This window comes from Rhinopithecus bieti, unplaced genomic scaffold (assembly GCF_001698545.2).
Source record: "Rhinopithecus bieti isolate Rb0 unplaced genomic scaffold, ASM169854v2 scaffold_18053, whole genome shotgun sequence".
In the NCBI taxonomy this organism is placed as follows: domain Eukaryota; kingdom Metazoa; phylum Chordata; class Mammalia; order Primates; family Cercopithecidae; genus Rhinopithecus; species Rhinopithecus bieti.
In genome coordinates this window covers 235,224-254,620 of record NW_016809032.1, presented here as the reverse complement: position 1 = coordinate 254,620, position 19,397 = coordinate 235,224, and the positions used below count along the sequence as shown (strand labels likewise).

At 34.2% G+C, this 19,397-nt stretch overlaps 1 protein-coding gene across 2 annotated transcripts in view; it reads right to left on the bottom strand.

Moving 5' to 3' along the window:
* The window catches only part of MAP3K7 (mitogen-activated protein kinase kinase kinase 7), a 77,185-nt gene that overhangs the window by 11,336 nt on the left and 46,452 nt on the right, over positions 1-19,397 (bottom strand). For both annotated transcript variants that reach the window (XM_017888243.1, XM_017888244.1), the window contains one exon: positions 14,708-14,772. In XM_017888243.1, the coding sequence (XP_017743732.1) occupies positions 14,708-14,772 (65 nt within the window). The remainder of the gene's footprint in view (positions 1-14,707; positions 14,773-19,397) is intronic.

Here is a 19,397-nt window from a genome sequence, read left to right as displayed (position 1 = left end):
AAAAAAAAAAAAAAAAAAAAAAAAGAAATACTCTGAGATTAGAAACAAAACAAGATCAGGAAACTAGCAAGTGCTTAAGCTGACAGCCCTGGGAATTTCAACTGAACACCAGTGGCCTAGAGCTACTGTTTTCACAGGCTGCTGGACTCAGAGGAATGGACCATAAAGCCTTGGGCCTTTGTAGGATGGAAGTAAGACTGCAGAAACCTCTGCTTAAAGCTAAAGCTCAGCAAAGGCTTCACTCTCTGAGAAAAGGTCACATAACTAGGGGAAAAAAAATCTGTCCTACAAAAGCGGACAGGAAATAAATTTGTCTCTCTTGGGTTAGTGGCTCTGGGTGGAAGGGAGAAATGTATTCACTGTGAATCCACAAAAAATTTCCAGTTTGGATGCAGGTTACAACAAATTCCAACCACAACAAATCCCAAGCATAAGAAATAGGAAGAAGCTCACAAATTGAGTTCAACATGGAACATGTACATTCAAATTCTAGGAAACAATTAACAGGAGATAGAAAAAGCAGCCAGAAGAAAGTAGAACAATATCTTCAAAGTACTGAAAGAAAGTAACTGCCAGGCTAGAATTGTCTAGCCAACAAAATTTGAAGAATGAGGCCAAAATAACATTCTTAGATGGGCAAAAACTGAGTTTACCTTCTGCACATTTTACCACAGAAATTTTCAAGCATGTATTTTGGAAGAAGAAAAATTTTACTTGATGGAAGGATCAAGACACAATAAGGAATAGTGATAAACAGAAAATAAATCTACACACTGAAAACATTCAGTGATGGAAACATTGAATTTATAGAAGTATCAAACAAATAAGATGGCACTAAAATTATAAATAACAATAGCAAAAGCATGAAGAGCAATGATTTAAAAATCCTTGTATTGTTCAGGATGAGGGTACAGATCTTTACGAGGTTGGGCATGAAGGTTAAAATTTCAAAGGTATTTACAAAAAGTAGTAATATGTAACTCCCAAACCAGAAAGAAAACAATACAATTAAAAATAGTATGGGTGCAGCACACCAACATGGCACAGGTATACATATGTAACAAACCTGCACGTTATGCACATGTACCCTAGAACTTAAAGTATAATAATAATAATAATAAAAATAAATTTATTCAGTTCAAAAGAAAGCTGAAAAGAGAAATAAGAGAAAACGTAAGAGAGCAAACTTATCAGTAACCATAATAAATGTAAATGAATTAAACTCTCCAGTTAAGATATTTTAAAAAAAATCAGATTGTCAGGATGAATTAAATGCTATTTATAAGAGATATACCTAATTTACAGAGACAGAGAAAACAGAAAGTTACAGGATAAAAAAAGAAAACCAGGCAAAAACTACCCCAAATAAAGTACCTATATTAATATCAGAGAGAACATATTTTAGGGTCCAAAATAATACTAGAGAAATATGGTAAGTGGTTCAATTCAGAATACAGCAATTCAAAATTTATTTTTAAAAAATTATTATTATTACTTTTTTGTAGACATGGGTCTTACTACGTTGGCCAGGCTTCTCTCAACCTTCTGGCCCCAAGTGACCCTCCTGCCTCAGTCTCCCAAAGTGCTGGGATTACAGGCATGAGCCACTGTGCCTGGCCAACGATTCCAAATTTATATGCTGTACATACAAATAGATAAATCAAAAAAAAAAACTGCAAGGAAAAAGGACACATCCACTATCACAGTGAGATTTGTTTTTAAAGACAAGGTCTTGCTCTGTTGCCCAGGCTGGAGTGCAGTGGTACCATCATAGCTCACTATACCCTCAAACTCCTGGGCTCAAGCGATCCTCCCATCTCAGCCTCCTGAGCAGCTGGGACTACAGGAACACACAACTGTGTCCAGCTAATTTTAAAATATTTTGTGGAGTCAGGGTCTTGCTATGTTCCCAGACCGGTCTCAACCTCTTGGCCTCAAGTGATTCTCCCTCTGCAGTTTCCCAAAGCACTGGGATTGCAGGTATAAGCTACTGTGCCTGGCCAACAATTCAAAATTTATATGCTGTACATATAAACAGATAAAGCAAAAAAACTCAAGGATGTATCCTCAAACTCCTGGGCTCAAGTGATCCTCCTGCCCTAGCCTATTGAGTAGCTGGGACTACAGTTACATGCCATTGCACTTGGCTAATTTTCAAACTTTTTGTACAGATGGGATCTTGCTGTGTTGCCCAGGCTGACCTAATGGCTTCAAGAAATCCTCCCACCTTGACCTCCCAAAGTGCTGGGATTACAGGTGTGAGCAACTGTGCCCAGCCCCACGGTAAGATATTTTAATATTCTTCTGTAAATTATATAAAAGGAGACCAAAAAATAAAACAAAACATACACACAGTAAAACTTGAACTCCATTAAAAAACAAGCTTAATCTAAACATAAGTGACTTTACGCCTAGCAAATGAAGAATACACATTCTTTTTAAGCATTCATGGGACACTGATGAAAACTGATTATGAAAACTGATTATGTACTAAGCTGTAAAGCAAATCTCAAAAATGTTAAAAACATTTCAGTATCATAATTTAATTACTTTGTATACTGATTTCAAAACCTTTAAAATCTTTTGTTTTGAAAACACTTCTAATAATTCATTGGTCAAAGAAGAAAATAAAAGGGACATTAGAAAATACTTGAACTGAATTTTAACATGATCATGCTAACACTTGGGGATGTGACTAAAAGAGCACTTAGAGGAAAATATTTAACTCTAAATATACATATGAAAAAACCAGAAACACTGATAATTTATAAGCTAGAGATCTAACTTACTTAAAAAAAAAGAATTCGCCTCCCAAAATGAAAAATAGTAAAAGACAGTATTTTGAAATCAGAGACAATACTATAAAATGAACACATTCTTAAAAAAAAAAGTTTCCAAAATTCCTATACATTATAGAAAATACCAAGCACAGAGGAGGGTTTTATAGGCAAGTTCTATCAAACATTCAAGAAAAAGATTTTCCCAATCTTAAATTATCCTAAACAAAGAAAGAAGAAACTTTCTGACTCATTCTGTGAAGGCAGTAAAAATCAATATATAAGGACAGTGTGAGAAAGAAAGTTACAACTGAACCTCACTTCCAAAAAATAAAAAAAAAATAAAATAAAAGAGACACAAAAGTCATAATGTCTAAAATTATATTTGCAAATATAACGTGGCAGTGTACAAGTAATAAAATCATTTAAAAGTTTGGTTTATCCAACTTTGCAAATGACTGCAAAGGTCACTCATCTGACATTAGGAAATTCCATTAATACAATTCATTACATCAACAGATTAAAGGACAAAACCTCAACAGATGCAGCAAAAGCATTTAACATCTACTTATAAAAAATACATTTAACAAACTTAAATTCTATGTATGAGAAGAGAATTTCTTTTTCTTTCTTTCTTTCTTTTTTTTTTTGAGACAGGGTCTTGTTCTGTTGCCCAGGCTGGTGTGCAATGGCACCAACACAGCTCACTGCAGCCCTGACCTCCTTGGCTAAGTAATCCTCCCACCTCAGCCTCCTGAGTAGCTGGAACCACAGGCTCACGGCACCATGCATGGCTAATTTAAAAAAAATATATTTGTGTTGAGATGGGGTCTCGCCCATGTTGTGCAGACTGGTCTCGAACTCCTGGGCTCAAGCGATCCTCCTGCCTCGGCCTCCCAAAGTGCTGGGATTACAGGTGTGAGCCCCTGTGCCCAGTGGGAAGAGGATTTCCTAATCAGATAAAAGGTATTTATGATATCTGGAAACATGATATATGACAGAATGTGGCACTGAGGGTTGGTGGGGGAATGACAGGGAAGGCCACAGGTGAGGAACACACAGGGACCAACCCTCACTGGGATTGTTAGTGTTCCACTCCTTAAGCTGGGTGGTGGGTTCACAAGTGTCCATTTTATTATTTTCATAACTTATACATTATATGCATTCTTATCTACATATTAATATTTCATATATTAAAACCTTTCAAAGGATACAGCAACTAAAATGGATTGCTTTTTTTTTTTTGAGACGGAGTCTTGCTCTGTTGCCCAGGCTGGAGTGCAGTGGTGTGATCTCGGCTCACTGCAAGCTCCGCCTCCTGGGTTCACACCATTCTCCTGCCTCAGCCTCCCGAGTAGCTGGGACTACAGGTGCCCGCCACCATGCCCGGCTAATTTTTTTTTTTTTGTATTTTTAGTAGAGACGGGGTTTCACCTTGTTAGCCAGGATGGTCTCAATCTCCTGACCTCCTGATCCGCCCGCCTTGGCCTCCCAAAGTGCTGGGATTACAGGCGTGAGCCACCGTGCCCAGTCTCCAAAATGGATTTCATAAGGACTTTTTAAAAAGTCCTTGATGTGTTACTGAGTACCAAAGAGGAGACTTAAAAGAACTTAAAAGAACACAGAATTATAGAAAATAAAACATAAAATAAATTCATGAAGAATCTCATATCTAGCTTTAACATAAAAACACTCAAATTCAAGACTGCAACAAGTAAAACGAAATGCAATACAAAAGTACCTTTGAGTAGAATCCATCGTATGTGAGTTCTAATTATGCTGTAATGTCTGCTTTAGATCACTTCAACCTCTCTTTATCTGGAGAGGGGTTGGGGCTGGGTTAAGAATGTGATGAGAAGTGTTCCATATAGGGCTAAAATTCTATGATTTCAGGCCTTGAAAACCCACAATGGATTCAGGATAATAAACAGTGAGAGGTACTTTGTTTTCCTCTCATTTTTTTTTTTAACAATTTTAATTTTGTGGGTATATAGTAGGTACATATATATGGGTCAGTGTATTGCTAATGCACATTTTAAAAAGAGAAACATATGTTTGTGACATGTGACAATCAGTATCAGTTGTGAGAAATCAACAAGATACAGTAGAAGTAATAATTAGGTTTTAAAAATGAGAATGGATTCAGTATATTTAAAAAAGAGGCCACTGAACATTTGCGATATTAAAACAAATAAGTTGGCCCTAATACGAATTTTACAGTACTCCTTAAGTTTAAATCTTTTGCAAAATGATTCTTTGCTACATGTTTCTTTTTACCTTGTACTTTCCAAGAAACTCTTAGCACCTTCTATGCATACCTGTTTGTCTGCCTTGTCATTTCCAACAGCTATGAAACTAAGAAATATAAGACTTGCACTTTTAGTGCAAGTTTCGAAACTGTCTTTAGATCAGCATAGAGTTAGATTTAAATCCATAAACTAATAAATAAATCTTTATATTTTAAGAAATGTCTATCTCAATAAATAATATGCTAATGTGTCTGTATAAAAAACTAAGGAAATATTTAAAAACAAGGCATAATTGTAGTTTTTGAATATGTGAATAATACAAGGCATAAATAAGAGGAACACATAACGTCTGACAATTAACCAAAACACTCAAAGTAGTCTGTGGCTGAATTTATGTTACTGCTTGTAACCAACTACTGAAGAAGTTTTTATAGTAGCTATTTTTTAAAATCACTGATAAAATTCTGAGAGTCACAAATGCTCTCAAACTATTCAAACTCATTTAAGTTGCTCCTTCCTTTAAGACATTTACAATTACTTATTCTATCACCACATTAACTGCAAAGTTTAAGAGATATAGGCAAACCTGACTTACCAAAAGGATTGGATATGAAAGTGGTTCCAAGAGTACAGAAACGCAACACAGCAATTTAAGGCAGCAAAAGAATACTAAGCCAAATTTAAACCGCAGGGGCAGTCTACCATTAGTAGACATGAACTGGAATTGGCCTTTGACCAGAAATTTATCCCTATATTTATAAAAAGGAATGGGAAGTTATTTTACAGACAAAAATAAAGCTCAGCTTTTAATATCTTACCTGAAAGACTGGGAAAATATTTTCATAAGTCAGGAATTTAAGCCTAGTGTTATTATTTAGACTGACATTTAAAAGCTATTTAATACCCTCAGAAATCTTAGTAGCTAAAATTATACAAGCACAAAACACAGAGATTAAATGATGACTTATATGATATTTTTGCTAAAGTAACTTCTCAATAATATAAATATTTTTAAAATGGGTATAAGTTGGTAATGTGGATTTCCATGGGTACTTTGTTATGGTAGTCACAGATAATTAAATCTATACATGAAGGTTGTATTGAAAATATTCTTTCTAATCTAAAGGTCTGTAGGCTTGATCTAATTTTGGCTTCACTACAGTTTTTCATAAGGGAATTTCAGAATTTTATTATTCTTACATGGTCTTCTACAATAGAAAGGTGTCTATTTTCCAACAGAGGCTGGGCGTAGTGGCTCACGACTGTAATCCTAGCACTTTGGTAGGCTGAGGCAGGCAGATCACTTGAGGTCAGAAGTTCGAGACCAGCCTGGGCAACATGGTGAAACCCTGTCTCTACTAAAAATAAATAAAAAAAAAAATTAGCCAGGTGTGGTGGCACACGCCTATAATCCCAGCTACTTGGGAGGCTGGGGTGGAAGAATCACTCGAACCCAGGAGGCAGATGTTGCAATGAGCCGAGATCACACTACTGCACTCTAGCCTGGTTGACAGGGGGGACTCTGTCTCGGAAAAAAAAAAGAAAAAAAAGAAAGGTGTCTATTCTCCAATAGAAAGGTATAGTATGAAGAAGGAATTATTCAAAACTATTACGTAAGTTTTTGATTTAGAGTTTAACAGAACATTGTTTACACAAAAGGAGGTACAGAATGGAGATGGACAAAAGTAGTATGATAAATCACATCCCTTAAATACGTAATAACAATGTATATTAATATCACTCAATATGCGAGGAGACCTTTAAAACAACACTGGTGGGTTTTACTTCTTTCCCTTTCCAAGTGCTATTTTCCTTTTGTTTCTGGATGGTAACACACTATCATGAGAGCAAGGAAGTGGCATCAAGAGCCCGGTGAGGCACACTGTGGAGAGGCCGGCATACAACACGGATTAGTATCTACTGTGTGCCCTGGTACTTTCACCTCTGTTAAGAACTCTGGGAGGTGGGTGTTATGGTCCCTATTTGTAGATAAGGGTGCAGAAGCTCAGGGAAATTAAGGAACTTGCCCGAAGTCACATATTTGACAATAAAAGTAGATTATAAAGTCCATATGGAAATGTAATATGTCCACTTCTCTAAATAATCATAACTGTATCATCTTGCAGTCATAATTTTCATTGACTGCAGCCCCCTCTAAGAGAATTCTTGAATATAGATCTATACTGAATACAATTCCAGAAGTGGTATTCAGGCATTTATAAGAATGTATATTGTTTTAGTGAAACACAGAATGGCTCACCCAGGTGTATGAAACATAAATTTGTGCCGTCGTCGGTAGAAATTTATTACCAAGATAGGTTAATCTTGCTCAATGATATGACACAGCTACAATTCATCATCACTTAACAACTATTTAAATAATTAATGACAATGCAGACTATTAGAAGCTAAAATACCTAAATGTAAGAGATCTAGGGCTGTAACAGCATGCAACACATCCAGTTTCACATGCAAGATAGAATGATTAGAGTATAGAGTTTGTGTGCTTTGGAATCAGGTCTGGATTCAAAACCTGGTTATAAGAATTACTGGCAGTATAAGGAAGTAAGAGACTTAGGTCAGTTTTTCTCATCCTCACTTTACCTGGCTGCAAATGAGATGAAAAAGTACCAACTTCACAGGATTAAGATCCTGATAACAGGATTAACATTCTGATAACGTATACTAAGAGCCTATCTGGCACAAAGTCAGTGCACAACAAATGGAAGCTGTTATTACTCTAGCTTTCTAATTGATTTGGGCATACGTCTGATCTCTCCAAATGAGGTGCTTGGGGACTAGGCTTTATTGGTATTGTCAAAGCTCTCTAGCCAAAGACTGCCAGGAACACACCAATAGTAGAAAGAGTTGGGTTTAATATTTATTGCAGTGAAGGAGAATGCTTACCATGGGGCAGCATGGGTTGTATCAGTAAGAGGGTTTTAGAAAAGGAATGTATTATAGGATTTAGGCTTTGGTTGGGTGATTTTGGGGAAACTCTAAGGAAGGAGGGGTTCATTCCAGATTGGCTGCTGTCAGAAAGCAAGGGCAGTTCCACAGGGAGGGCAGTCCAGAGTGAGGACCAAGCTGTAATAGGTACAGAAGCAGCAGTCACTCTTAATAGCTGGGAGAGGACAATGTTAAGTATTTTGTGGGTGGCACAGTGACCTTGTTTTTGTTTGTGCTTAGAAAACATTCCGATGTAGTCTTGTTTTGTCTCCTTTTATCATGGGTTCAGCATTATCTTGTCTGATGTTGGTGTTCTGAGAGATTATGTCCAATAAGACAGTAACATGGTCTAGCTCTGACAGCCAGTCGTTGAGAGAAACGCCGGCGTCTAACAACAGTGAGGCCACAGTGTCAAACCAGTTCCTGGATGTCAGGGACTGCTTTTTTCTTTCTCAGTATCTTTTCAAAGCTTCTAGGAAGTCACATCTATTGAGTTTTTAAAAAGCTTCCTGAATTAATGAAAAAACCATGTTTAAAAGTGAGTTGTATGTTGTAAGAATGCAATCTTTTACAACTATACTTATATCATTACTTTTAATTAAGAAGCTTGCTTCATTTACTATTCCTCTCAAATGGATGGCAGCAGAAAAACAACCAATTTAATTTTAGTTTACAGTTGGAGATTCTAAGTGATTTTACTAAGATTATGTTTTGAGTCAAGAGCCACAGTACAATCAGTTTACTTTCCTCTACAAGATGTAATGCTATTACATTTTATTAGGAAGTTCTCTCTCTTCTCTGATGATTGTACTCAGTGGGCCAGAGTCTTTTCTTCATGCATTCCCATGGCCAGAAAAGAAAAGAAATTAACTCTGAGTATCTGCCTAATCACACTTAGCCAGACTTCAAAAAGGATGGCACCTTCCAATTTTGAAAACACATATTGTGAATACTTTTCTTCCTCAAATGAATATTATCTTTGTGAGTAATTTAAAAGATTTAATGGTCACTTATCATACACTTTTTGGGAGAAATGTTTTCATAGCACATTAGGATTAGTATTTGCCACCCTCATGCCAAGCTGAACATTAGGCATTTTAAGGTTATAACAGAAATAATTTTGAAAGAGTGGATCAGTTTTAAAATGTGGCTACACAATGGTCATATATCACCTGTTTCAAAACAGGTTTTACTGCCATATCAAACTTTCCCTCACCCCAAATCTTTCAGAGTGGTCTATGACAGTTCCACAAATAACTATCTCACACCCATAGTTGGCCTCAGTTCCAGCGTTTTACTGCCTGAAGGTATCGTGAATTAAAAGGATAACAACCAAAATCTCAAATAATGTGGAACTTGTGAAGAAATAAGTAAGACTTGGTGTGGGAAGATCAGTCCTGAATTATGGCAACACCTTTATTCTAGAGTCTACAGAAAAGCTTTCAAACTAGTAGCTGCTCCTGATATGTCTTAGGGCAAGCTTCTCATTCCTAGTCAAACACTTGGCTAGAAGTTCTCATAACTGGAATATCAATGGCAATAGTAAACAGAGTTTAAAAGGCCGAGCTCATCAAGCCTCCAAAGAATCAAAGCAAATAGCAGATGTCAAACTATCTGTTACTAAATGGGCTGATTAAATCTTTTAAATATCTGAGGGGGAGAAAATGGGAAACTTCAGCCAAAAGTTCTGGGGTCTTAACAAAACAGATATACCGAAAAAAACTATCATTAAATAATGAAATCAAGATTTAGAGTCACTAGTATCACAAAACATAATAAATTAATGTGTCTATATATATTTATATATGTGTGTTTATAAGCATTTTGTGAAATAAACATATTTCCAGATGTAAATGAAGATCAAGGATATTCACCACTTAAATATTTGAAGTGGTTTTTGGTAAGCTGGTTAAGTTGATGGGTATAAAAGGCTTTTTTATTAATGACTACAAAGAATCTCCAAAATTTAAAGTATATTATGAAAATGATATAATAATAAAATACCTTTTTAGGATGACAAGTACTAATATACATTATCATAAATTACATCAGATTGTTTTTAATATATAAATGCTAAAATTTTATAAAAATATGGATCATGAAGTAATAATTTCATTACTTAATACTTAATAATTTAATGCTTAATACTTCTTAATACATAATAATTTCATTACTTTACTTTCATTACTTTTATGCTGCTCTCATAAAACTTATACAGCTGAAAACAAACACCTCATAATTAATCTTCATTCATTTTACAGAATATAGTATATAATAAATTATATATGTCAAGTGTATTAATCTGAATAACAGAAAAAACAATGATTGAGCTACTTTTATATACCTGGTGGGTTAAAACTCTGCACTAATCAGTAATGGCTTAAATTATAACACTGTCTGCATCATCTGCAAAGAAGCAGTAATAAAGAGACAAGGAGAGTTTACAGGAGGATCCAGAAATATAAACAATGAAATCTTAACAACTGGAATAGAAGCTTTCGAGAGTTTACACATTTGCTCAGTAAATATTATCTTAAGGATATTTGAAAAAAATATTAATCCAGTGGATATGCCAAGTTAAAAGATGTTAGAGTTCTCCACGTATGCCAATGCCCTATGTGGCCCTAGAGGAGTAGCAACTTATTGGGGAAATGTTTGTTACCCTTATTAGTAAAAAGGAGACACACTAATGATTAACTTTAAAGGACACTTTAATGATAAATCATTACATTATAAAATCGAATACTTACTAAAACATATATAAAAACTATATAACATATATACAGTGCTAAAGAACAATTTACTTTTTCATGGAGTTCAATAAACCTACTTTCAGAAATTATCTTTCAAGTTAAATTAACAATGGCACCTATGTTTTTTCCCCCTAAGTGTTTAAGTGCAGGTGCAATGAATTTCTCTATCACAACTTTAGGTCAACTCATAAAACTAGTTTTGCAGAGTAGATTACAGTTAATTCTTGGTTTCTACCTAGTATTCTTCAAAGATAGAAAATTTGAATATTGTCTTACCTGACCAGGTTCTGTTCCAGTTACAGTCAAGTCTTGGATGGATCTACGTCTTGGCTGTCCGTTGCCTTTAAAAAGAAGAAAAAAAGTAAAATACTAAAATCTATTCAAACAGACAAAAAGGGTGTAATTGCTACAGCAGAAAGTTGGAATTTGTTGCTCCTTGGATCTACACAAAATGTTTGTGGGGGAAAAAAAGTGAGTTTATTGCTAAGAAAAAAAAAGAAGAGAAAGATGTAAAGAAAGGAAGAGAAACAGCTGCAGTGTTTTAACTCAAAAGTTGCTGGCCTACAACAGAGTATGTCCTAATACAATAACCACTTCTACCACATGAATAGCTGCTGAACTCTCTTCCACCATCTTCTGTCATGTGTTTAAATAGATGAATGCTTGGGGGCTGGGGCTGATGACGGCATCTATTTCAAGGGCCTTACGTTACAGTTTTTACAGCAAGACAGCTAGCAGGTTGTAAGACACAACTGACTTTAACTGGCAGCAATATCTTGTTCATTTCAGGGTCTACAAGATGCTTAGGCTTAAATTTATTATACTGAGTCATGCTTACTTAATCCCCATTAGTCTTTGTCAGAATCTAGTAATTTATTATTTGTGAACAACAACTCTTAATTTCCCACTGGATGTTAATAACTGTCACTCTGTTCTCAAATACACAGCTTGTTGAAATGGGCTATTTTGTTAATTCCACTTTAGAAACTTCTATGCTTATAATTTATTCAATTCAAAATCAATTTATGAAAGAATTATACACATATAAGTCCTCAGCAAAACAATGAATTGAGCAACAGCTTCACTCAGCACTTTTATTTGGGAATAAGGCTGTTTATGCAGTATCTTCTAACATGAAAGATCAGCTGTCTAAAAGGAAACACCAAAATACTGAGTAACAGCTGATACAATACTCAAAATTCTTTTGACTCTGAAATCTGTATTATGTAATTTCTCAACTAGTGGCAACACTTAGAACATGTATTCACTCTAATTGTAGTTTCCCGATTAGTAGACAGAATTCATTCTTAAAATTTTAGACTTCCAGAATATTTCATAGAAACATCTTTTTAAAACCAATCAGCAATATAATTTAGCACCTTAACCCACATGACCCCATTATTATGCTGCAGATAAACTAAAAGGACCTTACAATGGAATAAGAATGTTTAATGGAATAATATATGTAGTGAATATAAAAACTCAAATTTGTAACTCCTCTTGCAAATGTAAGACATCATCAGTTTCTTTCCATTTTAAGTTATGTTTTATGATTCTTTGCATAATTTGAATTCAAATTTACTTCAAATGTCATTTTATTCCAAAAATTTCAACTTTTCATTACAAATTAAAACAACAAACTGTGCATGTATTGAATTAGACCCACTAGATCACTTTTATGAATACTTTCAACTACCCCTGTTTCCCGAGGACAAAAAGGATCCCCACAACCATGACTAATAAGCAATTTTAGTCACATTTCATTCAACACACTCATTCTAAAATTAGCGGTGATGAGACAGGCTTGTAAAAGTGTCTGGAATTCTCTTTTCAGATTAGCAACACAGCAACATTTGTGAATCTGAGGAACCACCCAACACATGTGTCTATAAACCATTACATCACCATTGCAATAACAACAAAAACTGAACTCAATTTAGGTGGAAGAATAGGAGAAAGGGGAAGTAAAAACTTTTAAGGAAGTAAGGTAAAGAAGAGCTGACAGTTAACAAATGCCATAAAAAGAAAAATCTTTAAGCTACCACATGAATCAAAGCAAGCAGTGTTAGGCAATGCATTTTAATTAGCACAACCATGGCAGAAACCATCTGGCAGATAGTTCAGACAAAGCGAAACAGAATTGCAATCAACAAATACTTGTTGCTCCAATATTAAATTTTAAGTCATAATTTAGAAATATGAATGTAAGAAAAATCAACCTCCTATTACTTCAAATGAAAATTACTGGGTGTGTTCTCAGTAAATTTGAATTGATTCTGAAGTTTTTTGCAACAGAATACTAATTTAGACATTCGCTCATTTTACCTTTTTTGGTCCTTTGATATGTACATACCTATATTATACATGGTAGTGTAGATGAAAAAGTAGTAGAAATGAGGACAGCATGATGTAAACAGATGCCTGATCAAGGAATCTGAAACCTGCATATGCTATCCTGAGTATTTCATTCTGTAATGAATTCTGGAATGTTCATGTCTTATAATAGAGAACAAATTACACTTTTTAGAATGACTTCTAAGAATACATCACATTGCCAGTGCATACTAAATCTGCACTCCTGCCCCCTGCAAATAGAAAGCAACTTGGGGGTCAGTTCCATTCTTTTTACAGTAATGTCATTAAGACAGAGCTCCTCTTCAAAAAAGCTGCTCTTTTAAGTACAACTGATTTCCTGAGCTGGTATTTAAAAGTTATCCCGGAGTTCTTCCAGAGACTGCTGGCTTAGATCCCAGACAGCCACTCCTATAATTTTTCTTATCTGTTAAGCTCATAGTTTTCCTTGACTTACACTACTCTCATTTTCTACTTTAAAACTTCCTGAAGACTGTCTTCATGTAAAAATCAGCACTACATTTTCCAGGAGACCTCTCTTAACCTAAATGTTAGAAATCTTGAGATTCATAAGTTTTGAATATTACAAATTACGGGACACTATTCTCTTCATGTGTAAAATACCCAAGATTAAAAAAAANATAAATTACATCAGATTGTTTTTAAGATATAAATGCTAAAATTTTATAAAATATGGATCATGAAGTAATAATTTCATTACTTAATACTTAATAATTTAATGCTTAATACTTCTTAATACATAATAATTTCATTACTTTACTTTCATTACTTTTATGCTGCTCTCATAAAACTTATACAGCTGAAAACAAACACCTCATAATTAATCTTCATTCATTTTACAGAATATAGTATATAATAAATTATATATGTCAAGTGTATTAATCTGAATAACAGAAAAAACAATGATTGAGCTACTTTTATATACCTGGTGGGTTAAAACTCTGCACTAATCAGTAATGGCTTAAATTATAACACTGTCTGCATCATCTGCAAAGAAGCAGTAATAAAGAGACAAGGAGAGTTTACAGGAGGATCCAGAAATATAAACAATGAAATCTTAACAACTGGAATAGAAGCTTTCGAGAGTTTACACATTTGCTCAGTAAATATTATCTTAAGGATATTTGAAAAAAATATTAATCCAGTGGATATGCCAAGTTAAAAGATGTTAGAGTTCTCCACGTATGCCAATGCCCTATGTGGCCCTAGAGGAGTAGCAACTTATTGGGGAAATGTTTGTTACCCTTATTAGTAAAAGGAGACACACTAATGATTAACTTTAAAGGACACTTTAATGATAAATCATTACATTATAAAATCGAATACTTACTAAAACATATATAAAACTATATAACATATATACAGTGCTAAAGAACAATTTACTTTTCATGGAGTTCAATAAACCTACTTTCAGAAATTATCTTTCAAGTTAAATTAACAATGGCACCTATGTTTTTTCCCCTAAGTGTTTAAGTGCAGGTGCAATGAATTTCTCTATCACAACTTTAGGTCAACTCATAAAACTAGTTTTGCAGAGTAGATTACAGTTAATTCTTGGTTTCTACCTAGTATTCTTCAAAGATAGAAAATTTGAATATTGTCTTACCTGACCAGGTTCTGTTCCAGTTACAGTCAAGTCTTGGATGGATCTACGTCTTGGCTGTCCGTTGCCTTTAAAAGAAGAAAAAAAGTAAAATACTAAAATCTATTCAAACAGACAAAAGGGTGTAATTGCTACAGCAGAAAGTTGGAATTTGTTGCTCCTTGGATCTACACAAAATGTTTGTGGGGAAAAAAAGTGAGTTTATTGCTAAGAAAAAAAAAGAAGAGAAAGATGTAAAGAAAGGAAGAGAAACAGCTGCAGTGTTTTAACTCAAAAGTTGCTGGCCTACAACAGAGTATGTCCTAATACAATAACCACTTCTACCACATGAATAGCTGCTGAACTCTCTTCCACCATCTTCTGTCATGTGTTTAAATAGATGAATGCTTGGGGCTGGGGCTGATGACGGCATCTATTTCAAGGGCCTTACGTTACAGTTTTACAGCAAGACAGCTAGCAGGTTGTAAGACACAACTGACTTTAACTGGCAGCAATATCTTGTTCATTTCAGGGTCTACAAGATGCTTAGGCTTAAATTTATTATACTGAGTCATGCTTACTTAATCCCCATTAGTCTTTGTCAGAATCTAGTAATTTATTATTTGTGAACAACAACTCTTAATTTCCCACTGGATGTTAATAACTGTCACTCTGTTCTCAAATACACAGCTTGTTGAAATGGGCTATTTTGTTAATTCCACTTTAGAAACTTCTATGCTTATAATTTATTCAATTCAAAATCAATTTATGAAAGAATTATACACATATAAGTCCTCAGCAAAACAATGAATTGAGCAACAGCTTCACTCAGCACTTTTATTTGGGAATAAGGCTGTTTATGCAGTATCTTCTAACATGAAAGATCAGCTGTCTAAAAGGAAACACCAAAATACTGAGTAACAGCTGATACAATACTCAAAATTCTTTTGACTCTGAAATCTGTATTATGTAATTTCTCAACTAGTGGCAACACTTAGAACATGTATTCACTCTAATTGTAGTTTCCCGATTAGTAGACAGAATTCATTCTTAAAATTTTAGACTTCCAGAATATTTCATAGAAACATCTTTTAAAACCAATCAGCAATATAATTTAGCACCTTAACCCACATGACCCCATTATTATGCTGCAGATAAACTAAAAGGACCTTACAATGGAATAAGAATGTTTAATGGAATAATATATGTAGTGAATATAAAACTCAAATTTGTAACTCCTCTTGCAAATGTAAGACATCATCAGTTTCTTTCCATTTTAAGTTATGTTTTATGATTCTTTGCATAATTTGAATTCAAATTTACTTCAAATGTCATTTTATTCCAAAATTTCAACTTTTCATTACAAATTAAAACAACAAACTGTGCATGTATTGAATTAGACCCACTAGATCACTTTTATGAATACTTTCAACTACCCCTGTTTCCCGAGGACAAAAGGATCCCCACAACCATGACTAATAAGCAATTTTAGTCACATTTCATTCAACACACTCATTCTAAAATTAGCGGTGATGAGACAGGCTTGTAAAAGTGTCTGGAATTCTCTTTTCAGATTAGCAACACAGCAACATTTGTGAATCTGAGGAACCACCCAACACATGTGTCTATAAACCATTACATCACCATTGCAATAACAACAAAACTGAACTCAATTTAGGTGGAAGAATAGGAGAAAGGGGAAGTAAAACTTTTAAGGAAGTAAGGTAAAGAAGAGCTGACAGTTAACAAATGCCATAAAAGAAAATCTTTAAGCTACCACATGAATCAAAGCAAGCAGTGTTAGGCAATGCATTTTAATTAGCACAACCATGGCAGAAACCATCTGGCAGATAGTTCAGACAAAGCGAAACAGAATTGCAATCAACAAATACTTGTTGCTCCAATATTAAATTTTAAGTCATAATTTAGAAATATGAATGTAAGAAAATCAACCTCCTATTACTTCAAATGAAAATTACTGGGTGTGTTCTCAGTAAATTTGAATTGATTCTGAAGTTTTTTGCAACAGAATACTAATTTAGACATTCGCTCATTTTACCTTTTTTGGTCCTTTGATATGTACATACCTATATTATACATGGTAGTGTAGATGAAAAGTAGTAGAAATGAGGACAGCATGATGTAAACAGATGCCTGATCAAGGAATCTGAAACCTGCATATGCTATCCTGAGTATTTCATTCTGTAATGAATTCTGGAATGTTCATGTCTTATAATAGAGAACAAATTACACTTTTAGAATGACTTCTAAGAATACATCACATTGCCAGTGCATACTAAATCTGCACTCCTGCCCCTGCAAATAGAAAGCAACTTGGGGTCAGTTCCATTCTTTTACAGTAATGTCATTAAGACAGAGCTCCTCTTCAAAAAAGCTGCTCTTTTAAGTACAACTGATTTCCTGAGCTGGTATTTAAAAGTTATCCCGGAGTTCTTCCAGAGACTGCTGGCTTAGATCCCAGACAGCCACTCCTATAATTTTCTTATCTGTTAAGCTCATAGTTTTCCTTGACTTACACTACTCTCATTTTCTACTTTAAAACTTCCTGAAGACTGTCTTCATGTAAAATCAGCACTACATTTTCCAGGAGACCTCTCTTAACCTAAATGTTAGAAATCTTGAGATTCATAAGTTTTGAATATTACAAATTACGGGACACTATTCTCTTCATGTGTAAAATACCCAAGATTAAAAAAAAAATGCATAGCATGATATAGTAGCATCACATTACTGCTTCATGGTAAACTGAACATGTAATTTTAAAATATATGTTCTCATTTAGGCAGCCAAAGTTTCATATTTCTTTACTAATTTCAACAAATTCTGGCTCTTTCACTGGAAAGGTCGGTCAGGTGGTTTATTTGCTTTCCAATAAAACAGCTTTACTAGGTTAGAGTTGAATTTTTTTAGATCACAAAAAGTGATCTTGGTAGACTATTCAATACGGCAGGAAGGCCACCTAAATATTCATTATAAAGTTAGATTAACTTCCCTATTCAATTTGCCACAAATACAGAATTTTATTGAAAGTGAGGTGGCTATACACAGAAACTAGTACAGTACATCTTACTATATAGCACCCCTTAACCCCAGGATCCCTATCAAAGGCTTACAACTGCTAATGACACTATCTGTGCTAGGTAGGAACTTGCCAGATTTAGAAAAACTCAATTCTGTCTCTCATTGCCTCTTCATATTGGTGCTGCAGTAGTTTGGGGGAAATATTTAATAACTTACATGCTTCCAGTTAAAGATAGGCTTACAAATATTAGTTATCGACCAGCCCTTGAACCAAATATAGTATTAAAAGAGTGATCTTTTCATCCTAGTGAAGAAAGCAAAATAGTGCTCACGTGTCCTTGAAAAGTATCTCTGCTTCCAGTTGTTGAAGCATTCTATAAAGCCCTCCCCACCTAGGTAATTTATTTGCCAATACCTGACATTTGAAACTTCTGAAGGAGGGCACTAAGATACAAGTATTAGAAGCCTAACTACCCATCTATTTTTCTGTTAAAACGTTTGGGCCTTTCTACATTCTACTTATTACAATTTACTACGTATCATACTCTTAGTAAAAAGTTAAAAAACCAATATCCAATAGAGCTAAACGTCCTTGACTGAAATTAAAAGTGAATACGTGTTAAGTTTTTTATTCAGTTAAGAGATCTAAATGTCATAAGGACACCTAAGGTTTCTTTTTAGCTTTAAGAATGATATTATAAACAATAAATATCAATTAAGTTCAGGCTCTTCAGAAAACTAGACCAAAATCTTACATATTTTAGTAAGATCTGACTCAAAAACATGTGTATATTCAATCTTCTCTTGCATATGCTTAAGAACAGTATGTAAGACAGAAAATCCTCTTTGGTCAAGGCATTTTATTGCTCTCGAATGTTATGCCATATTATTTGGGCTTAGAAATAACAAAAGGTACACTAAAGCAATACTGTTCAAGGTTCTCAAATTGAAGCACTTCAAGGCAATGCTCATATATAGAATGGATGGTTTTCAAGTACTTAAAATGAAATCAAACATTATAATCTAATCTGAACTAAGAAATTCAGAATTATCTATGATGATATAATAACATTAAAAATTTCTGTAATTTAGAAAATTTTACTCTTGCATATCACATTTGGGAAACTAGTTTCACTTTACAAAAGTAATCAAGCAGGTATGAACTATGTACAACAAATTTTATATCAGAGTAGAAGTGCAGAAGACTAATGTTCAATTAAATCGTTTATAGGTGGTAAGTATATATGCACATGACAGTATTTTTTTCCAGTAGGTTTTAGAATGCATTATCCTTACAGTTTATTTCCTTAAATGCTATAACTACTCACACAAAGGCTCCAGAGCAGAACCGCCCATCTTCCATTATTGAAGCTACAAACATGAAAAAAAAATTCGCTTTCTTAACTACTTATTCTCTTACTCTACATGTTAAACTGGAAAAGTTTGTTCCTCTTTTTTTGTAATATTTAGGCATTCTACCTGTTCCTCTTTGACACTTGGATTTTTAAAAGAAATGTAAAACTTAGGTATTCTTCTAACATCAGATGAACTGCATTGAATGTATGATATAGTTTCACAATCACAATAATCTATTTCATTTGTGTATTTGAGATGAAGGTGGGTGAAAAATAGATTCTTGGAAGCTTGGATAGTGACAAAAGGAAAATATGGG